Raw genomic sequence first — 22,793 nt, 5'->3', positions numbered from 1 at the left:
CTGCGGTGTCTCAGAGGGACTGAACTAGACCGCTCCGTCTCTTTCACAGGATTTTCCTCTGACGAACGCACAACCCTGCAGGCTCTCGAGTGTAGTGTACATCAGTTACTGGAAGCTGATTGATAGAGAGATGGTTTTATGATCTTGTGTTGATGTAATCAGCCACATGACTGATGTGGTGTTATTAACTATTAAACATGAGAGAGGAACATCTGACGGTCAGTCCTCGGCTGTAGAATCACTGCTGTCCCAGCTCACATCTGCTTGTTTTAAGGGCCAAATGAGAGATGTCCTCTGTACTATTATCTGTTTTATACACTGTGCTGTGGAGGCACTCGCTCAACTAACCAGAGCCTGTCTTTCAGATAAAGCAGCTCTTTTGCTCCAGAAAGCAAACACTGAAGGAAGCTGATCCAGCACTGTTCATATCCCACTGAACGAGGAGCTGTGCTTTCATGACCAGAAACAAGGCTGAGCAGGTGTAGTAAAACTGAGCAATGAACCAGAACACCCTGGAAATACAGTCAACACTTTATTTGATCATTTGAAATATAAAGGCTGCAGAAAAATAAAAGCATGCGTGTGACAATTCTTAAAATAAAAGGTTAAAAATTAAACGTCTGTGTAAGGCTAGTGTTGGTTAGATAGTATAGACGAAAGCAATACAAAACATTTAAGCTCTGACAATCGGATCTGTAAAAAAAATACAGTACTGAATCTTGAGGTTTCAAAGACGTGTTTCAGACCAGAGCTGCATCTCTTCAGCAGGAATGATGACAGCGGTTTGAGACCCGTCTACACCTCACGTACTCCTGAACTCTGCTGTCGGAGCGGATCATGTGGTGAGCCGAGCCTCTGGCCGTCGATCACGCGCCGCTGAAGAGATGCGTCCGGCCCCGTGATCATGTAGTGAATTACTTTAACAGCTGCTTTAAATACAATCACAAACTTGAGTATCGTTCAAACTAGCATGCAAATGTGTCTACGGTCTGTAATAAACTCACTAAAAACTATGAGCCAGTATAAAACTGTCTATAAAAAGAGACCTAAAATCACATCTTATAAAATTAATATAAACATGATTCAAAGAAAGAAAAGGTTAGTCACAGATTCTGACGTGGACGTGTCTAGAAAAGAGTCCTCACAGTTACAACTCACACATGAAAAGAAAAACATTTGGTTTTTAAATTTAGGCTGATAAACCTTTCACAAAATTCGAAAACAAACTGAAGTGAAAAAGACTTTAAAAAGCATAATAAAAATAAAAGAGGACTTCACTCTACAGGAAGCTTTATGGAGGTCAGCTGCCGGCTCTGATTGGCTGTAGTGTTGATCACATGACCGCACAACTTCTCTTGGCGGTATGAGGATCCTCCTGCAGACATACAGAGAACACTGAGCAGAAGCTCTCACACACTTACACAGCAGATGCATGTTTGATATCAGACCTGCTGGTGAAAGAAACGCTCCTCAATGACTTCAGCTTCCTGTTCTTCCTCCTCCTCATCTTCCTCTCCCACTGCAGTCTTGAATACTGTGCTCCTCACCGCTACCTCCTGTAAGGACAGGGACACTTCAGAACAGAGTCCATGCTGCCCTCTGCTGGCCACGCTCAGAGGCTCTGACAGCGATCAGCTCTCACCTCTCCTCCTGGGCTCAGCAGAAGCACTTTAATGTTCTCGCCGCTGCCCCACGAGCTCTGGTTCTTCCAGATCAGGTCAGCAGGAGGGTTGGAGCTCACGCCCGCATTAGACGCCCAGATCTGACAGAATCAACACACACTACGGATGAGCGGATGGCAGAGGCTGATATTCCCCCACTAATGTCCAGTCAGGTGACACAGGGATTTATTCATAATCAACTGCACAAATCTACAAGGGTTTGTGAGGATCTGTACCGTTACTTTCTGTCCAGCCTTCAGCACGTATTTGGCAGTGAATTTATACGTAGCAGAAACATCCCCAATAGTTCTAGTCAGCTGAAATCCTGCCATGGGTTGATCCTGAAAACAAGGGGAAGAGAGTTTCATTCAGCTAATTACTAGAACAGAATGATAGAACAGAAAGAGAAAACACCACCGCAGCTTTGTGCATCAGCATCGCTCGACACCTCAGCCGCATCAAAGCAGTTTAAACTGTGACGGATATTTAAAGTGCACAGCGATTTTCACTGCTTGAAGAAATCACTTATTAAATCAGCTAAAGCAACAATTCCTGAACATCAGGACCACAGTGTGCTACAGAGCATCAACTGAGACAGCACCTTCTTTATTATTTCAGATTACAGCTGATAATCAAGGCTAATCCAGACGTGATACTATAGACTGCCTGAGGTTAATGTGACATCACCTTACCATGATTACACATCAGTTGTGTAACACTTCTGTTCAATCCTCGATGCATCGGTGTCCTCGGTTCATCACCGTCTCCAGTTTCTCTGGAACTTCTCTCACTAATTCTCCGCTTGACCTCGAGTCACTTAAAAGGGAGGCATCCTGTATGAAGGCCACCCCTCACACACTTGATCCTCTCTCTGCAAGCGGATTTAAATCTGGACTTGTGTCTGGCTGTCCGCAGTATAATCATGGCACTGAACACTGCTGCAGTAAATCCAGCGCCCATAAGACTAAACGCACATTTGTGCAATTTCAACAAATTTCATCCCATTTCACATCTTCCTCTAATCTGTATAATCATCTTGTTCTGCAATAATCTATTTGAACCCCTTCAATCCGGTTTCTGGAATCTCCTCAGCACAGAATGGCCTTGGTCAAGATTTGAGATTGTAGCCATTCATTCTGGGGTCCCCCAGGGTTCAATTTTAAGCCCTTTACTTTCTTAATATCTATTTATTTCCACTTAGGAAGCTTTTGAGATCACTCTGCCTTAATTACCATTTTTATGCAGACAACACACAGATCTCAGGCCTTCAACTAAAACAAAAATATTAATTTGTGACTGATATTTTTGGTGAGATTGCCATTGGCGACTATATAAATTGACATGTTATGGCTTGAAAAATTACATGTAATGCCTTTTTTACAGCTTGTTTTGCAATCACATCTTTTGTTACGTTAACGTAATAAACGGAGATGCACAAATTTTAGTGAAAAAAAAAAAAGAAACGAAAAAGTCTTTTCAATCAGTCCTCATTTCTGCCAAACACCAGCGTTGACGGCACAAATGCTAAAAGCAGCTCCAGTTGTGGCAGCATGAGGGAGATTGAAAATGAACAAACTACAACAGGTAAAGCGGTCAGCTGTGTGGACATTAACAGTACCGTTCAGAATTCAACTTTATAATCCATACTAACATGGCTTCAAGATCTTTAATCTATATTTGCTGTGTTCAAGTCAAGTGTTGTTATCTATGTTTATATTATATTTAATGTTAAGACTGTGTCAATAATGCAAAATGACAAGTCAACACTCAATCTTCAGTTAAAGGCAGTTCATTGAATTCAGTGATGTCATCATCCAGCTCAGTTCAGTTTAAATAGTGTCTGTGCAATCAAAAGAATGTGTGTTCTGTTAATGCGTGAGCCTTATATTATTTGTAGTGCACTTGCTGTCCAATAATCGCAATAAGCTTTGTGTTCCGTGACCTTTTAATAAACAAAGTAAAACTCTGCCAAATTCATAAGATTCAAACAATAAACACTGCTCATGATACATTAAAGAGTGCCAAAACAATCACGTTAGCACCTCAGTTCAAGCGGCTCATGAATCCATCATATCTTTCTTTACTGTACAAAATCATGAATGGACATCAAAAGGTATTTTATAAGATACAGTACAGCTTACTGAAATGTCTAATCGCTTAGTGTTTCAAACTGTGAAAAACAACTATTATAGCAAATAAATTTATCAAAATGCTCCTATTTGCATATTCATATTTTTACTTAACCAGTAAGGGTTCCTATGCAGTTTGGAAATAGAGAAGTAATTTCCAAGAACTGCACGGAAAAAGGCAACTGCAACACTGCTATTTGATATGCGCTCATTTCATTCAGAGAGTTTACGCTCATTCACTTCACACACTCGTTAGTAATTTTAGAGGTTCAACTGTAACACCGCTGACTGCAATGATAGAGCTCGGAGTATCCAGGACAACTTTAATACAACTCCAACTGGATTCGTCTGAAGGAAGAAAGTCATATACACCTAGTATGTATCCAGCCCAGATGGTGGATCAGCACCTAGAAAGGACCTCTACAGCCCTGAAAGACAGCGGAGACCAGTACTAGAGCCCCAGAGACAGATCGGATGTCGATGAGCTGTCTCAGACAACCACCGGGACAAGACCACAGGAAACAGATGATTCTTCTGCACAATCTGACTTTGCTGCAGCCTGGAATTGAACTGCTGGTTTCGTCTGGTCAGAGGAGAACTGACCCCCGACTGAGCCTGGTTTCTCCCAAGGTTTTTTCTCCGTTCTGTCACTGATGGAGTTTTGGTTCCTTGCCGCTGTCGCCTCTGGCTTGCTTAGTTGGGGACACTTAATATCGTTGACTTGATTGCAAATTATTGCACAGATGCTATTTAAACTGAACTGAGCTGCATGATGACATCACTGAATTCAATGTTGAACTGACTTTAACTGTAATTTTGCATTATTGACACACTGTTTGATGCTATTTTGTTTTTAATTTGCTTTGTGATGATATGTTTTGTTTAAAGCGCTATATAAATAAAGATGACGAATTAATTCAAGACGCACATTTTCATTATGCAGAATTCTTTAAGCAATTCTCTCTCTTTTTTTTTTACTTCACTAAATGTTCAAACCAGCAAAATGTTCAAACCAGCAAAAGATAAGGCAAATGTGTAGGCCAAAAAAAAAAGGTGTGACATGCAGAGACGGCAACGCAGCTGTTTGAGTTTGTGTAGTGACTAGAGGTTTGTGTATAATATCGTGCTGATCCCTGGTTATCTGTTTTGAAGCCATTATCGGTGTTTGTCCAAAAAAAGGTATTTGTCTTCGGGCACACCCCTAATTTACAGGATGCTATTATTTTTAGCCAGGATTAAATTATTTGGAGAAGTGATTATGATATAGTTATGGTCTGTGATATTGGCACAGATTCCGTCTAATAATCTCTTCTTTGTGACTGTATATAGTTCTCAAGTTAAAAAAGACGTTTAGTTCCCACTTCAAGTGAACCCTAGTTCCCAGGACATCTACAAGACGGATTAAAACACTGATATAGACGAGAAGAGGAGACAAACATGACAGTATGACTGGTGTCAATGATATAGACGAGAAGAGGAGACAAACATGACAGTATGACTGGTGTTAAGGTTTTTTATTATAGGAGAAAGTGGATAGTTTTGTTTCTTTGTTTTTTCTGGAGGTAAAAATATATAATGTAAGTGTAGTTTTTTTTTATGTGTTTAATGTTGTTCTTTTAATGTTAATGTTGTGTAGTTACCTCACTGTGGAGATCTGTATATAATAGTTTCAGTGGAGACAGGTGAAGCAGATTCTGTGCTCCTGAATATTTCTGTGTACCTGTATGACTGCATGTCCCACATAAGTTTAGATCAGGGGTGTCCACATCTCTCAAACACACCTGACTCACCTCACCAGCTCATTAGAGCACATGACCTGAGCCGGCTGAGTCTAATGAGCAGGGTAGCTCTGAAAACCCCTGGTTTATAACAGCCATCAACCTGACGATCACTGCCTGTGCTACGATCATGTTCTGAACACTGTGACGAGTTTGTGTGCCTGCGGTCAGACACGCACCTGCTCAGAGTTGTTGTGCAAGCGGATGAAGTTCCCGTCCACGTCCAGCTCATCGATGCAGACGCTCCCAGTGGCAGACGCAGAGTGAGCGATGCTGATGCTGCTGCTGGCCTCGGACTCCTCCACGTCCACACGCTTCCTCTTCCCTCGCGTGGTGCGAACGCTGCGGCTGGAGGAAGCCCGGGACACCGTCACACGAGACGAGGGGCTGGGAGACAGCTTCAGCCTGACAGAGACGGAACAGCCGTTAAACCACCAGTCCCCAACCACACAGCACACTACACACAGAGCCAGCCTCACCTCTCCTCCTCTCCCTCCAGCAGCTTCCTGTAAGCGTTGATCTCCATGTCCAGCGCCAGCTTCACGTCCAGCAGCTGCTCGTACTCGTCCAGCTGCTGCTGCATCTTGGCTCTGATCTCCGCGATCTCTCGCTCTTTCTCTGCCAGTAACCTGCGGCTCGAATCCTTCTCGCGGCTCAGAGCCGCTTCCAGCTCACGGATCTGATCCTGCCACGCACGCGCCTGACCAAAGACAAACCAGAAAAACACACAGTTATCAAATCTAACTGCTCAGAACTACACCATAATCGTGCTCAATGACTACAAGCTAAAGTCCACCCAAAAATTAAAGTTTCTATCAACATTCGGTTTTGGTTTCCGTCGGTCTTTAAAATATCTTCATATTCAACAGAGAAAAAAAAAAAATCATCAGTCATATAGGTTTGGAACGACATGAGGGTACGTGAAGCTTTGGGTGAACTAAATCCCTCGTGCAATTTCAGTATAAGAGACTTTACAAAGACATGCTGTTATTTTAGGAGAAAGCAAACAATGATGAACTCAAGCTCCGACAGCAAATGAGTTTAACCCTCATAATGCATTCAAAATCTATTAACCTATCATAACATAATATTTTTCAACTAAAACCATACTGTAGCCAATCAGCAACTTTTCTGATTAAAATATAAATGGAGAATTACCAACTGGAAGGAAAGGAATTTAAACTCTGTAAGAAGTGAAAACAGTGTCGCAGCAACACTGAGGAGGAACTTGACTTGCGTCTCTGATAGCGGAGGAATGCGTCTCAATGTAAAGCAGGAAGTCAGTCAGCGGTGTACTCCGCTGAAGGACAGTCACGCACCTCTTTCTGCAGGGAAGCGAGCTGAGCGGCCAGACTCTCGACTCTCAGCATGGACTCGTGCAGCTCCTCGCGGGCCATACTCGCTGAAGAGCTGTTCATCTCGGAGGACAGACGCACGTTCTCCAGCTGAAACACACTCAGAGGTCTCAGAGAAATGCAAAGAGGAACTGAAGAAGCTTTCAGAGGAAGTCAAACACTGGAGGAAACTCAAGACGTGTGAATGTGTCAACACTGTGGTGAATGTGCGCGCTCACTTTGGCCATGTAGGTCTGCTCCATCTCGTCCTTATAGAGCATGACCTGCTCGTCGTGCTGCTGTCTCATGTCAGCCAGCGCCGCAGCCAGCTTGAACTCGTACTCCATCTGACGGCCCGAGTCCACCTCCACCAGACGGGTCTCGTGTCTGCGCCGCGTGTCCTTGATCTCCTGTCAATCACATGCAGACATCAGGCTCAGAGCCGTTAGAGCCATTCATACACTACAACTCATCACTCAGTCACCTTTATTTCTATAGCGCTTTATACAATACTGATCGTGTCAAAGCAGCTTTACAGAGTCAAGCAGGGAAATAGTTTTTCAATAATGCAAGAAGGCAATAACAGAGTAATTTTCCAGCTAAAGTCAGTTCATTGATGATTCAGTGATTCATCATCCAGTTCGGTTCTCTTCCAATAGTGTCTGTGCAATCAGTCAAGATCTCCTCTGGCCAGATGACACCAGCATGGCGTGGGTTAATTCTGGACTGCAGCTCAGGTCTAATTTGTGCAGAGGACTTAATGCAATTAAGTGTCTAAGAATCTCTCATCTATTAAATGCCATCAACAGACTATTAGCAGCCTAAATTATTTAGTATTATCAGAAATAAAGTGATTAAGTGATGTTTACTCAAAATACAGAAGGTGAACATGATTCGAGCTCTTCTGAACTGCTTTGCTCTTTGTTGAGCGGAGTGCACTGTAAATGAGGAAGAGGAAGTGCTGTCACTCAGATCACGTACTCTGGTGCAAGTACACTGCTTTCATTTTACTTAACCATTTATATCAATATAATTATAGTTGTTGCAGTATTGTAATTGACCAAAAAAAAAGAAAAATGACTTCAAAATGTTTGTAAATTGCAAGATCGTACAGGAAGACTTCAGATATTAAATCCAGACTTGTTAATGTTTACGCTGTGAAACAGATTTCTGATCCAAGAGAACGTGTGGGGATCCTAATCTGGATTCATGACAGCGGTTCAACATTTTCTGGGCCAGTGCCCCTCATCTATTATCCAGGTCCCTTACAGACCCCACCCAAAATAACTATATCTTTCCCGAATATTAATGATTGGCATTCTGTTTTTATAATGTTTTATTATTGATTTATTTATGATCAAGCCATTTTCCGCAGTGATAGTCTACACAGGACACACACGTCGAGTAGCATGCAGTAAAACACAAGTAAACAGATTCCCTGTTTCTGACATACTCCACATGTTTGTGACTTCCCACCACATCCACTGAAGACTTCCAAGACCAGCAACAGGAAGTGGATTTGGAAAGTTCGCTTGGAGTCCAGTGTAACACGCTGTTAGAATATTCACACTAGGGCTGCACGATTATGACAAAAATCATAGTTGCCAATTATTCTCTTGAAATTGTAATTGGGGTTATTATGATCATCACAATTTACTTTGAATGATGTTTATACCATATATTTTTATATGAAAATAAGCTGAAAACACTCAAACTGAAAAACATATTGCTTTTCTATAGTATTGGGCCTCAACTATTCATATTCATATAATGTCAACTATTAATTGGATTGCTTCTATAAATAATAAATAGTAAAAATACGCTTTTTTTTTTTTTTTACTGTATCTGGTTACAATGACCCCCCCTCACACATTCTGAAAGTGACCTGCATCAGATATCTGCATTTACACCACACGGACTTAACTGCATGCTTACCGCACAGCAGTGCATCAGATGATGACAAAAGGAAGTTAAACACTCAGATGATGTTGTGGAGTAAAAACATCAGCAGGTTTAGAAACGCTTCTCATTACAGCAGAGGATGTTTGGCGTGTGTTGCGTTCTCAAATTGGCGTTTCTTCATCTCAGCACGTGAACTCACAGATACATACGGAGCCAGTTCAAAGAGAAATAAAACACAAAACAAGGACTACTGTACTGTGCTCGCCTCGCTCAAGAACTCAGTCAGACTGTGATTAGGGTTCTGACGTGTTGCGGTCTGTTTTTAATGATAGGCCTTCTGCATTTGTCAGTCATCCTCGCTTGCTATTAGGGGAATGAACCCAGCGCTCTGATTGGACAAACTCTTCTTTTGCTGTTGCTTGATTTTAAGTACAGCGAGTGGCACAACCAGGTTTTTGCGTAGTTTAGAGTGACAAATTGCACCAGTGTAAATGCATACAGGTTAGTCTGTAACAGGTTTCAGGCCTCCTGCGGAAATAAACCTATCGGAGAGCTTTTTTCCCGCTTGCATGTTCTGGCTGAACGTCTGATGCATACGGCACACAGAAGTAGAAACACTTCTGGAGTTTAAAAGTCTGCATGGGACTGGTTGAATTACACAGGATTTCCAGGAGACGTGTGTGGCACGTTCTTTAACGTTACACATGGAAACAAAGATGCCGTGATGCCAAACCCCTCATGCTGGAAGAAACTGATAACGAGAAAGCTGGATTTTCAGAAGTATGTGAAATAATTAGTTCACGGCATAGAATCTTTAAAATACATCCAAGAGTTTTACACATGGTCTGTTATCGTGGGGGGTCCTAAACATGATGCGGCACAAACAGAAACGTGATTGGTTACTTTATCTGTCAGTCACATGGCCATTCAAAGACTGGCAGACCTTCTCCCGTCAGTCTGAAGGTGTGGCTACACCAGACTAGGTCAGGGCCAGAGATGCTCCATTTGGGAAAAAAAATAAATAAATCTAATTGTGATTTCTCTCATTAATTTTGCAAATTGCAATTAAATTTTTTTTAAACAAATTAAAGAAATAATGTAATAGATATAAAATTAGTATTAACTTTTTTTTTTTTACAGAAAACTACTGCAGGGTTAACGCGCAGGCAGCCTATAACTGTACATCATACGATAATGTGATGATAAATCTTTGACCGTAATCTCTCTTTTCAGTATGTTTAAAAAAATAAAATCCATGCTTTAATAGGAAATATGAGCCTTTTATGCATCCAGAGTGTGTGTGTGTATGGGGGGGGCAACTTCTGTACACTACACACAGGAGAAAAACTTGGATTATCTGTTCACTTTAAATTTCTGTAGAGATAAGTATTATTTTTCCTATATGGACAGCATTACTGAGCATTAATCATGTAATGTGTTTTATTCATCACGCAGAAACTCCACACATGCCTCAGAATTAACAGAACTCATGATGCTCAGGAAACCCCTGATGTGGACAAACTCATCCAGCCATCGCTGTGACGAACTCTTACACTGATTAAACAGACAAACACACGCCAGTATATGGTTTGTGTGTTCAAGCCATCTTGATATTTTCATAACGTATATTTATTATCCATCGCTAATCAGCATAGCCTTTATTACAGAATAGAACATATTTTCTGCCTCATTCTAAGATAAGAAGCCACATCTGATCAGAAGATGAAGTTATTTCAAACACTCGACTGATGCTGTGGAGTAAAGTCTTATTAAATGCTCTTTTGTTGGACAAAACTTTTACAAACGCTTCTCATTAAGTTTGAGGATGTTTGTGGTGTGTTGCTTTTTCAGATGCACGTTATGAGCAGCATTTATTCACTACTGACGCTGTGCTGATATTCATTTCATTAAAAATCAAAGCCTTTGAGATTTAATAAATTGCATTGAGCCAAATCGTGATTTCGGTTCGATTTCAATTAATCGTTCAGCTCTAGTCTATGGGTTAAATCAAATCATAATTTAGCTTCTTAAATGTTCCTGTGTTGATTTTGGTCTTGTGTGTTGTATGAACTGAGGAAGCCTGTCTTCCAAACCACATGCTCACTAATAAGGGCAGATGAGATGGTCTTTCAGGCATTAGTTTGGTTTGATGCAGCTGAACGGGACTGACCTCCTCAAACATGTTCTTCCTGAAGTCCAGCTCCTCCGTGAGGCTCTGGCAGCGGTTCTCCAGATCCACGCGCAGCAGAGTCTCGTCTGACAGCTGCTTCTTAGCCGAGCTCAGACCTCCCTCCAGCTGAAGGACAAACACACACACACACACACACACACATACACTGGATGAGACCGTGTTCTCACGCATGTGTGTGTTAGAATCTAATACACCAGATCACCCAAAGACTTGGTGCTGAGGTTAGTTCACAGCAGCGGCAAGTTAACTTCTCCATCAGGAGCTGATATTTGCATAAAGTGACATACTATATAGCAAAGCTGCATGATTTTTATAGCGGTGCACCAATCAACCAGCCAGGGGCTGGAATAAGGTGATTCTCCACAGGTTTTGACGTCACACCTACACTCACATGCGCATGTAAACATGACGTCGCTGGGGAAGTTCTTCACTGTGAGTGAAGACAAAGTTTGCAATCTAATACGTGTAAAGCCTAAGAAAATTAGAAACCGTGGGAACGGACGTCCGTTGTGTTACATACAGCAACTCATTCTGCCTCTTTCCAGTCACGGAGCACTTTATTATGATGTTTAAGTGAGAGAACATCTATAATTTAGCCCAGATTAGGGGAACTATAATGGGTCATTTCTTTTAATAAGCAAATTTTTTTTTTTTTGATTTTTGTTTGTACATGCTGTCAATTATAGTGCTTAGAAGGAAAATTGGTATTGGTGGGTCAAACTTACAAAGAACAAACAAATTGGAATCGGCCAAGAAAACTGCAGTCAGTGCATCTCTAATTGGTTATACTGTCATCATATGAAAATCCAATCTCCCAGCGGTAAACAGCTAAATTTAGACAATCAGAGGTTATGGTATTAAAGCAGCACCATGTAGTGTTTGCTCAGGGGTCCCCCATGTGGTTGATGAGTGCAATGATCTGTTCCCAGTGCTGTGAACACCGTGGCTGTATTTGTGGACTACGCTGAGGAACCGGCGTTTGGAAACCATCTCCACCGACCAGGTAAAGTACCCCATGTTACACTATGTTCTAAAAATATTATAGTTTTATTCAGTGTTACTCCAGAACTGGAAACTACAATGACAAAAAGAGTGATAGTATGTTTGCCTCGTTTTTTTGCCCGCATAGTTCATATGTATCATTGTTTGCAAAGGGTGTAATTTGTATAATAGAATAAATTTTAAAAAATGCTGTCCGCATAATCATATAGCCATGTCCATTATAGCCTATATCACACATGATAAGCTTGCACTAAGCTAAACTCATGATCCACCTTTCATCACATCTGACCGAGACTGTGAGCTACATGCTCTATTTCTGATCATCAGACCGGTACAGTAAACATCTCAGTGGTGTCAGGACCTCCTCTGCTCAGAGACGCATCAGAAATCTTCACATGTGGTGTTTTTATAATTCTTGGCTGAATATATCTAGCAGGTTTTAAAAGCCTTTTAAAATTAAATATGAAGATTGGATAAGATCCACAGTTTGGATTAAATAGTCAAATTTTATCTCCTGTATAGACTTGACTGTACAGTGACAATGTTTTCTAGTAACATCGTACAGTGAGTGAACAATATACTCATTCATGTTTGTGTATGTTATTTAATACAAACACTTGATCATGATTGTTCACTGTGCATTAAATAATTGTTACATATTGAACTTAATTTATGTATTATTAAATTTTGAAATTAAGTAGAATAATTAGCATATAACTATGGTTTATTGTTAGGTCATGAAATCTTATTGTAAAGGTGTTTAATACTATAGTTTCCATCTATTTGATATACACTTAATGTAATCTTATCTAAATGTATTATAAGAGCAGATGTTTGTTATTTACTGTGAAGTTATATTTTATCTGGTGTCAGTGATCTAATGTTGCATGTGGTCAGACTCAGCCCACTGCTTTACACAAGTACATTATATTCTCCTTTTACAGCAGCAGACTGAGAAGATCCTGAAACAGACGACAGTTCACAGAGGCTTTCAGGGGCAGCAGAACCAAGACTAAACTTCTGGGTCAAACCCGTTTACTTTTTTCATACCTTCATTACTTGTGGAAAAACTTATTTTTTTAAATAAGTATAAAGAAGGGCATTGGTTTTGTACATTTAATTTTTGTTTAATGTTATTAATAAAAATAATGTTCAGTTAGCATGTTTGCGTGTTTTGCTTTGGTACGGAGAACCGTGACTTTTCACTGGTATTGGTACAGAATACTGAATTTTTGGTACCGTGACAACACTATTTACATGCACTCATTTTCATCAGCCGGAAAGTCTCTGAATAAATCCAGGCCGATTTCACACTCTGAAGGATGTTTATGTGAATGCTTCTCATTTACATGTAGTCCACACAGAACTTCAGCGCTCACACAGAGCCGTCGTGTGTTCAGGGAGCAGGTTATGGGACATACCCAGATTAGTTTACAGATAACCTCAACTTTCAGCCCCAAAAACTTTCAGGGTACACAAGTAATCACAGAAACTCATGCTGTGAACATCAGCTGCTCCAGAGAGGAGTTAGTTTACGTCACACAGGTGTCACATTGATGAGGCTATCATTCATATACTGATTTCTTCTAAAGCATGGTTATAAAATAAAGCAGTGATTACTGTGATTTTACATTTAGCAGACGCTTTTATCCAAAGAGACTTACAGTGCATTCAGGCTAACATTTGTTTACCTAACATGTGTTCCCTGGGAATCGAACCCACAACCTTTTGCGCTGCTAACGCAATGCTCTACCACTGAGTGCACGCACGAAAGTCTTGTGTTAACCGTGAGCATACGGAGTTGACTGAACTTATTCACATTCAGTTTAGGAACAACACCTCGACTAATAAAGTTATTCACCCGAGAGCTTTTGTGGTAAAGTCAGCGGTAAAACAGTCAGCTTCATTTGTTTGCGTGATTATTTTTTCCCCTTTCAGCCCAATTAACATGTCATTAGACTCAGCTGAGGTGCTTCCATGAAAGCTTTCAGTGCGACTGAGCTAACGATCAGATTACACACACATTATTTGTGTACCTCCTGGACGTGAAGCTGCAGGTCAGTCAGCGTGTTCTCCAGCGCCCTCCTCTCGGACGCAGCAGTGTTCAGCGCCGCCTCTTTAGAGTTCAGCAGGGCTTCAGCTTCTTTCAGTCGGGCCTGAGTGCTGCCGAGCTCAGCGTCCTTCTTGGCATAGCTGTGACAGAGAGAGCATGATCAGACGCTTCCCGCTGAGAAGAACTGTGCATACTACACTAAACACCTGTGCCATCCTCATTACTTGTATTTTGATGAATGAACACAGAAACAAACAGAAAAATACAAGGAAGCAGATACAGCATCCTCATTTCAGTGAATCTGAGCATGTATGGCATCACGGGGCAGTCAGCATCACTCCGCTCAAACACACATCCAGTCTCGTGCTGAAGCTTGAGAACACAACTTACACAAGCTTTAATGAAGCGCCAAGTTATTAAAACAAACACCGAAGGAAAACCCTAGTTTCAAAGAGGATTTGTTTGGAAAGAGGACTCTGGAAACACAAGTATCCGTTTGGATAGTTTCTCCCTTTTATATAGGTTTATTATTTTTCTTCATATTATACAAGCATGATCACTAAATGCTATGTTAAAAATAAGAGGTGGATTTACGAAGGCAAGAAAACGACTGAATATTGACTGAAATGAACTTCACTTCTAGAAGCATGGCGGTGTTTTGTCTCGATGATCTGAGACGTGTTCATGGAGAGTTCAGAGTCAGGACAGGGTCAGCATTAACACTACTCTCAGCTCCAAATGGCTCTCGAGCAGCAGCGGGTGTCACTCTGATACAGTGAGGATCAGATCACAGTGTAAGCGTGGAGCTCTGCTCCGGAGGTGAGCTCGGGATCTGAGGAATGTGAGGAATGTCTCAGACTGCCGAGAGCAGTCAGCTCACAACACTCCAGATCCGGACTCTTAAAGGTCTGATAGAGCTCAACCAACACTATAACAGCAAACCAAACAGTTGTTACATGCATCTGATCGTCTGAAACAAAGAGCTGCTTCACACGAGACTCTGCAGCAGCTGGGGAACACGCACATCCTCCAGCTGCTCCACGCAGAAGAGACGCTTCAGTCAGAAGCGCTGAAAGACACACCGGTGAACCACTGCTCCTGTCAATCCACACACACCACTGACGGACGAGCGGGTGCACTTAAAGCTGCTGTGTGTGGGAGTGCAGTCCAATTCAAAATACTGGACGTGAGCTGAACTACAGCAGAATTCATCCGGATCAGAGCAGCACAAACCTTCATGAGCAGAACAGAAGTTAGAGAATTCTCCATGGGCTCCATTAACTATTATAAATCAAGAGGGGTCCTGCATGCAGAAATTCAAAAATAAATAAGTCACACAAATTTCTAAATTTCCACCAAGTGTAAAACACAGAAAAGGACATTTAAATCCCTTCTTCAGTAACATCTGCGAGCCCATCACACTAATCACATGCAGCAGAAACACACCACTATCAGACCCGGAGACACATCTGGACACAGCCTGCCTGCGGAGAACCCTGCTCAAGCGTCTCTTTCTCACACAGTTCAGGAGGTTTTAATAGAGAGGGGCTCACGTGTGCTGCAGCTGCTCGTGCTCGCTCTTGATCTTGCCCAGCTCGAGCTGCAGGCGTGCGCGCTCCCGCGCCGTGTCGTCCAGCGCCGTGCGCGCGTCCGCCAGCTCGGTCTCGTAGAGCGCTTTGAGGCCGGTGAGCTCGCGGCTCCGCACCTCCTCTCGCTCGCTGATCTGCAGCTGCAGGACGCTGTTCTCGGACTCCAGACTGCGGACCTTGTCGATGTAGGCGGCGAGCCGGTCGTTGAGATGCTGCAGCTCCTGCTTCTCCTGCATGCGGGAGATCCGCGCGGGGCTCAGGGGAGTGCTGCCGCCGCGGGACACCGGCTGCTGGCCGGCCGGAGTGCTCGCCATTCTGCAGCGCGACTGAGAGAGAAACAGAGATTCAGAGTTAATCACGAGCGTCTGCTCCTCCAGCAAACGAGGACTCGAATCATAAACATCTGATCAACTCAACCAACGCTGCTGATTATGAACAGGACTAAAACGATTTACCTTCTGACTGATAAAGTATAGAAACAGAGCTGCTTTAAACACTGCAGCGTCCTATATCAGTATCACAGTAAACTATGAGTTAAAGAGCGTGTGAGTGCGAGCCTTACTCGGAGTCCGTCCGCGTGAAAGAATGAGCTGAACTAATATGGCCGCTCATCAGAACCACACGGACACGTGACCGCGGACACCCAATCAGACGCCGCCGCGCAGGGACGTGGGAACTATATTGTGAGAGGGGGGGCGGGATTCTTTGGGGGTTGGGGGGGGGTGTTAGTGTAGGCCTATAGTAGGCTGTGTTATGTATCCTGATTGACTTTATGATTAGTTAAATCTGTTTTGCACATGCATCGCCACAGAGTTAACCATTTCAGACAGTACAGGACAGCCTCTGTCTCGTTCACTTCACGTCTGTGGGCGTTACGCACAGCTCAGTGTGGCCCAGGCATGGCGCCAGTATTCCAGTTTTGGATGGGCCAAACCAGTTGTGGGTGGTCCTTAAATTAAAAATGTTAAATAAAAAAAAAAATAAAAAAACGTTATCCAATCACTGCTTAACCTAATAAATAGCCTGTTATAGTATATAACAGGCTATTTATTACTGTTATATTATCTGTGCGTATACATAATATAGATTTTAATAGCTTGATGCTCTTTAAATATTTTTTGTTGCATTGTTAAAAGTTTCGGTGCATAGGACAGACCTATCCGCGATCGCTCTCCAAGGTTCTGACCAAAGAAGAGCGCTTTGGAATCTCCATTACGCATGAAACGCATCATACCTTGGCTGCGTTTCGCGATAACATTGTCTCTTAGCGCGCTACGAAGACTCTTCAGGTATAACTTAACTAAAGGTATACTACCACTAAAGGTATACCATTGCTAGGCGTCTTCAGGGGTATCATCCACTCGCGAGGCATATAGGCGCTGAAAGGCAGAGGCGCTGGCGCCCTCCTAGCAACGGCGCTGTTTTTGGTAAAACATGTTTTGACGACTTCATTAAGTTTTGTTTTATAGAAAACTCTTTTTAAAAGATATTCGTTTTGTATAAATTGTATCTTAATTTTGATGAATGTTTTATCAATCAATTGCCCATATTTAATAAATAAGAAGCAAATATATAGCAGACAATGTAATAACCTTAGTGTAATTGACAGAATTACTAAAAAATATTTTGCTACCTAAAAGTTAAAGATTTTTTTGTGTCACGCATGCATGCATGTCTATTTCCCTCATATTAAATATAAAACGCATGTGGACTGATATTTTTCCAATGTCTGGACTCCTTTATTAATAGAGTATATAAACAGACGTTTCAATATATTGGTATTAAATGCATTTTCTGAGAATTTATATTTAAAGTTTTTACTGCAAATGTCGAAATGCGCGCTCTTTGGTCCATCAGTGCTTGAATCACTGATCAAATTAGAATAAAATATCTCATAATAAAATACAAAATCGACTGATTTATGAATGTATATGCATAGTTCTCATCAGTCGGAAATACAGATAAACGCTTTCATTTGTTGTATTTTTGATCCTGAAAGAAAACAGAACAACAAAAGAGCGAATCATATGCCTACATGGAGTCTGTACGTGTTATGCTTCTTACGCGGACTTTTGGGACTCAGTTTTGAACTGGTGTCAAGGCGCAATGAATGAAATGCACAAATGGTAATTAAATAGTACCCTTGAAATGAACGAATGAATGATGATCTGCTTTTATGTAATTTTTCCTTTTTTATTCAGAATATTCACAAATGTGTTAGCTATGGCATGAAATATCTGATATTCCGATTGTCAAATACATGCAAGTGGAAGTGTATTGTTGTTGAAACACCTTTATAACGATCGCGTTAGTTGAGCTGTATGCGCGATATAATTTTATGACACAAAATTTTGAAATGTAGGCTTAAATCAAACACATTTTAATTCAGATTCTGTATATATATACGGAAAACAAAAACAACGAAAAAAAACAGCTGGCTGACCCCTAGAGGGGTGGGGTGGGGAAGAGAGGGGGGGCGGCCGCCCTCCCCGCCCCCCCTGTTCCAACGTCTATGCCGCCGCGTCATCCGACGCTCAACGGGGCGGGTTGAGAGTAAATTCAAACCGCAGAAACCGCGCTGAGCGGACTGTTAACGGGCCGTTAATAACGGCACACTGTCAGTAATAATGACCCATCAGTGTGAACGGGCTCACAGACAACATTACACTTCACTGTTCGTTCCCATTTGACAGTAAGATTATCAATGAGAGAGCGCTCTTTACCCCAACATAACTCTTAGCATGCATCTGACGTTTCGAGAAGATAAAAATCATCCTGAAATATGAATGTGGCACACTGGGAACTGCTAAATAAGAAACGCACCAGCTGTAAACATTTTATCAGCTGGACAACTAGTAAAATACCTCCTAGCTGTTTTTCCATGACCGCGGGAACCTGTTCGTGTCCAGCTGGTAATAAGCTGTTTTCATTCTGGTTTCAGACCTCTCACCACGCAAACCGTCAGCAAAATAGTCTTTGTGTTTCGTTTGTACTGTAAACATTTAGTTTGTGCCGCTTTGGTTTTTTAGATATTAAAATAATATTTATAGGTCATTCTGAGGTCAGTCAGCCCCCACATACTCCAAATTCACCCCAAATAGGCTCGTTTGTGGTGCTTCATTTGTGCTGGTTTGTGCCGGTAAAAGTTTAATTTGTGCTGCTTTGGTTTTTAAAATATTAGACATTGATTTATAGGCGATGACGTCACTCAGCCCCAATACGTGCCCCAAATTCACGAAAGTGGTCTTGTTTGTTTGTGCTGGTTTGTGCCGCGTAAAAACATTTGTTTGTGCTGCTTAGGTTTTTAAGATATTAAAATAATGTTTAGTGGTCATTTTCTGATGTCACTCAGCACCCCACATGCTCCAAATTTACCCCAAATAATCTTGTTTGTTTGTGCTGGTAATATTTTCGTTTTTGCTACTGTGTTTTTTTTTTTTTTTTAAGATTTTTTTCCTAGTCAACTAGTCCCATGTTAATATTAAATTGATTAATATAATAACCTATTAAACCATCCTTTAATATATAGACATTTATAGCCTATTCCGCGCTCAAGCGCGTGCATAAAGCTTGCCGCATATCGAAAGCCAAATGGGTCAGAATTCGCGTGCTTTTTTACTGCCGTATTAATATTAAACCGCTGTTTTCATAAAGCCAACAGGCGTTAAATAAGCACCGTTAGGCGATAAGTTAAGTGCGACGTTAGGCCATGAGAGGTGTGTCCATGTAGATGAGCAAATAAATCTGCTCATCTACATGGACACACCTCTCATGGCTACGAGGCATACCTGTCAACACTCCCGTTTTTCCCGGGAGTCTCCCGTATTTCACACCCATCTCCCGTTTTGTTATTTCTCTCGGGAAACTCCCTTAATTTGTATGGCCCTACCTCGTTATATGAATAATCACATCAATACATTATTTCAAGGTTGTCCAGTTGCCAGATCTTGTATGAAACGCATCCTACTCACACAATAGTTACATCATACAATTTTGAACCCATTTGTGACCTCAACCTGGCAACCTACAGCTCTGTTGCGCAGTTGATATCTGCGCAGGTAGATGGGGGAATTTGAATCAAGTGTCACTAAAAATGGCATTAGAAAGCTCAGGTGTTGCTACGGCGAAAAAAAATTAATATAGCTGCAAATATAACAACAGCTGGTCGGAGTAATTTAATTTCTTATCACGAAGCAGCATCGACAATTCCCACGCTTTTTGCAAAGTATGTCGCACTGATTTCAGTATCAGACACGTGGGAAAAACGACGTAACGCAGAACAATAAATCCCAAAGGCACAATCACGCTGTGGAGGCACAATGGGGCACACCCGCGATTTCAAACTTTATCTAAGTCTGCTACTTATAATTATAATTCTGGATGTAAGAAACGCTAGGAAACGCCTTCATGTTGAATACATGCAGTAGCCTACTTTACCTCATGTATTTAACATGAAGGTGTTTCCATGTACTTCAAGTACATTAAATTTCTTGTTACATGTTCCACATGCACCACATTGTTTTCTTTTATGTAATATAAAATTTGTTATAATAAAGATAAAGAAAAAAGAAACATGAATAAGTCTCATTATTATCACAATAATTCTTATTAATAATTATATATTATATATTTACTTATGTGTATTTAACTTACCTCTGACCCACCCCAAACTCAACCCCCATCTGTCGAGTTCAACAGTGAGGGGTGAATCTCTAAAACATCAAGAGTGCAAAACAGATAAACACACTCACACACACACTTATACACACATAAACATTCACACACACAAATGTTGTAAAAGCTGATTTTGGAAAATGTGTGAAATAAAATTAATTATTTAACCACAAAGTAAGAAAAAAAGCACACAGCAATTAAAGCATGAAAGCATGAGACTGTAAGCCATCAAGATTGCAAAATAGACACACAAACACACACACACACAGAGAGAGAGAGAGAAATATGAGACTGTAACAGGGAAAATTGAGAATATGTGGAATAAAATCAATGAATCAAAAAAATGGGGAGACATTGGATCCAAAATGCAAAAGCCACACACCGTCTCTGTCTTGAACACATGTAAAAACACACAGAGAGAGAGAGATGTGAGACTGGTAAGACTGTAACAGAGAACATTGAGAACTGTGTGTCTCTCTCTCACACACACACACACACACACAAACACAGAGTAAGATCAAAGGATGGAATTGTTCCCTAGTAACAACCTCTATTGCAGCACCTGCTTATAAAAACAAAACACCAATCACAGCATCTGTTTATGAAAACAAAAACGTGGGTATAAATATTGCCACTTTGAGCCCAGCCCACAGTTCACTCAGCACAATGGCAAAGAGATGTACTGCCCTGGAGACCCTGGAGTATTTACTTCATTCTAGTGAAGAAGAGAGCACTGAGCCAGATGAGCCATTTGATGAAACCTCTGAAGAGGAAGATTTTACAGAGGCTGCCACAAACTTTGCAACAGAGAATGAGGATTCAGAGAGAAATTCTGTGGAGTTCAATTCCTCCTCCACAGACACAAGGGAGAGCGCGGGCAGAGGAGGTCCGAAGACATACCCCTGGACCCACAAGGTATGCCTGTGTCAGAGCTGAAGATATAAGTTTAACTTTTGAGCTATTTTTTCCGAGCTCCATTCAAAAAATGCTTGTTGAAATGGTGAATTTAGAGGGGCAGCGAGTGTTTGCTGAAGAATGGTGCAATATTGATCGGACTGAAATGCAAGCATTTATCGGCCTTCTGATTCATGCTTGGGTTTTCAAATCTCATCATGAAGCTGTATGTAGTTTATGGCATAGTGAGATGGGGAGGGCATTCTTTCGAACCACCATGCCACTGAAAAATTTCAAGCAGCTATCAAGGGTTTTACGCTTTGATGACAAGAGGACAAGAGCTGCAAGGAGGGGAAATGATAAGCTGGCACCTATCCGAGAGATTTGGGAACACTGGGTAGAAAGAGTACCGTTCATGTACCGTCCTGATCTCAACATCACTGTTGATGAGTGCCTTGTCGGTTTCAGGGGCCGGTGCCCTTTCAAACAATATATGCCATCAAAACCTGCCAAATATGGAATTAAAATCTGGGCAGCCTGTGATGCAAAGACCAGCTACTGTTTCAACATGCAGGTGTACACTGGAAAACACAGCACGAGAAAAACCTGAGCAAGAGAATAGTCCTCAAAATGATGAATGACCTTCAAGGGCATATTGCCACATGTGACAATTTTTTTACGTCTTATGCTCCTGGCACAGAGCTCCTGTAGAAAAGAATAAGGATGGTAGGAAAGGTTCGAAAGAACAAGCCAGAGCTGCCAAGTGCACTGACAAACCCAAGAGGCCGGGACAAATTTTCATCTCTGTTTGCCTACACACAGACACACACCATCATGTTCTACTGTCTGAAAAATAAAAATAAAAACGTCCTTCTCATGAGCACTGTTCACAAAGATCAGGAAGTGAGTGAACGAGAAGACAGGAAACCAGAGATGATATTATATTACAACAGGATCAAAAGTGGAGTGGACAGTTTTGACAAGGTATTTGCTACTTTGTATTTTTTTATTGCTGATAATGATAACAATTATTATTGGAATTAAAATAAGAAAAGTATTTTATACAATTAGGAATTAGGATAGGAATTCAGTGATGTCATCATGCAGCTCAGTTCAGTTTAAATAGTATCTGTGCAATAATTTGCAATCAAGTCGACGATATCACTGTAAATGAAGTGTTCTCAACTAAGCAAGCCAGAGGAACCAAAACTCCATCAGTGACAGAATGGAGAAAAAAAAAAAACGGTGTGTATATAAAATAGTATATTATAATATTTAATAATTGCTACTCTAAGCTAAATGGCACGTAAGGTGAATTTAACTGTCACTAGATGACAGCGGTAATACTAAATATTTGTGTATGCTTGTGTGTGATATTCCAGATTGTTGCGACCTACACCTGTGGAAGGAAAACGACTCGCTGGCCCATGGCCGTATTTTTTAACATGATTGATGTCTCGGCCTACAATGCTTTTGTCATCTGGAGGGAAATAAATCTGACCTGGAGACAGGGGGATAGCTACAGGAGGAGGCATTTTCTGGAGGAGCTAGGAAGAGCGCTCGTGTCCCCTTTCATAAAAACAAGG

General features: G+C 41.4%; 1 protein-coding gene across 3 annotated transcripts; it reads right to left on the bottom strand.

Annotated features, from left to right (window-relative positions):
- Positions 1-519: 519 nt before the first annotated feature.
- Positions 520-16,300, bottom strand: LOC109066976 (lamin-B1-like). 3 transcript variants are annotated; one of them, XM_042764738.1, is made up of 12 exons: positions 16,202-16,300; positions 15,604-15,965; positions 14,034-14,190; positions 10,975-11,100; positions 7,142-7,312; positions 6,888-7,013; positions 6,048-6,268; positions 5,748-5,973; positions 1,898-2,002; positions 1,643-1,762; positions 1,449-1,556; positions 520-1,375 (listed from the first exon to the last, which is right to left on the bottom strand). In XM_042764738.1, the coding sequence occupies exons 2-12, from the start codon at positions 15,951-15,953 to the stop codon at positions 1,334-1,336; spliced, it is 1,752 nt and encodes a 583-aa protein (XP_042620672.1). In that variant the 5' UTR covers positions 15,954-15,965; positions 16,202-16,300; the 3' UTR covers positions 520-1,333. The 3 variants fall into 3 exon arrangements, with proteins under 3 accessions (XP_042620672.1, XP_042620671.1, XP_042620673.1); XM_042764737.1 differs by having other exon boundaries at positions 16,095-16,230; XM_042764739.1 differs by having other exon boundaries at positions 16,197-16,217.
- Between the last annotated feature and the right edge of the window lie 6,493 nt (positions 16,301-22,793).

Source organism: Cyprinus carpio, chromosome A10 (genome assembly GCF_018340385.1).
Source record: "Cyprinus carpio isolate SPL01 chromosome A10, ASM1834038v1, whole genome shotgun sequence".
Classification (NCBI taxonomy): Eukaryota; Metazoa; Chordata; class Actinopteri; order Cypriniformes; family Cyprinidae; genus Cyprinus; species Cyprinus carpio.
The sequence above is the reverse complement of the archived record's forward strand: the minus strand, read 5'-3'. Positions and strand labels throughout refer to the sequence as shown.

Excerpts from the sequence above, each read along its gene's own strand:
- LOC109066976 (XM_042764738.1), bottom strand. The coding sequence starts at position 15,953 with ATGGCGAGCACTCCGGCCGGCCAGCAGCCGGTGTCCCGCGGCGGCAGC. Across the intron at positions 14,191-15,603 it reads CACGAGCAGCTGCAGCACAC|CTATGCCAAGAAGGACGCTG; the intron begins GTGAGCCCCTCT and ends TCTCTGTCACAG. Across the intron at positions 2,003-5,747 it reads TGCACAACAACTCTGAGCAG|GATCAACCCATGGCAGGATT; the intron begins GTGCGTGTCTGA and ends CCTTGTTTTCAG.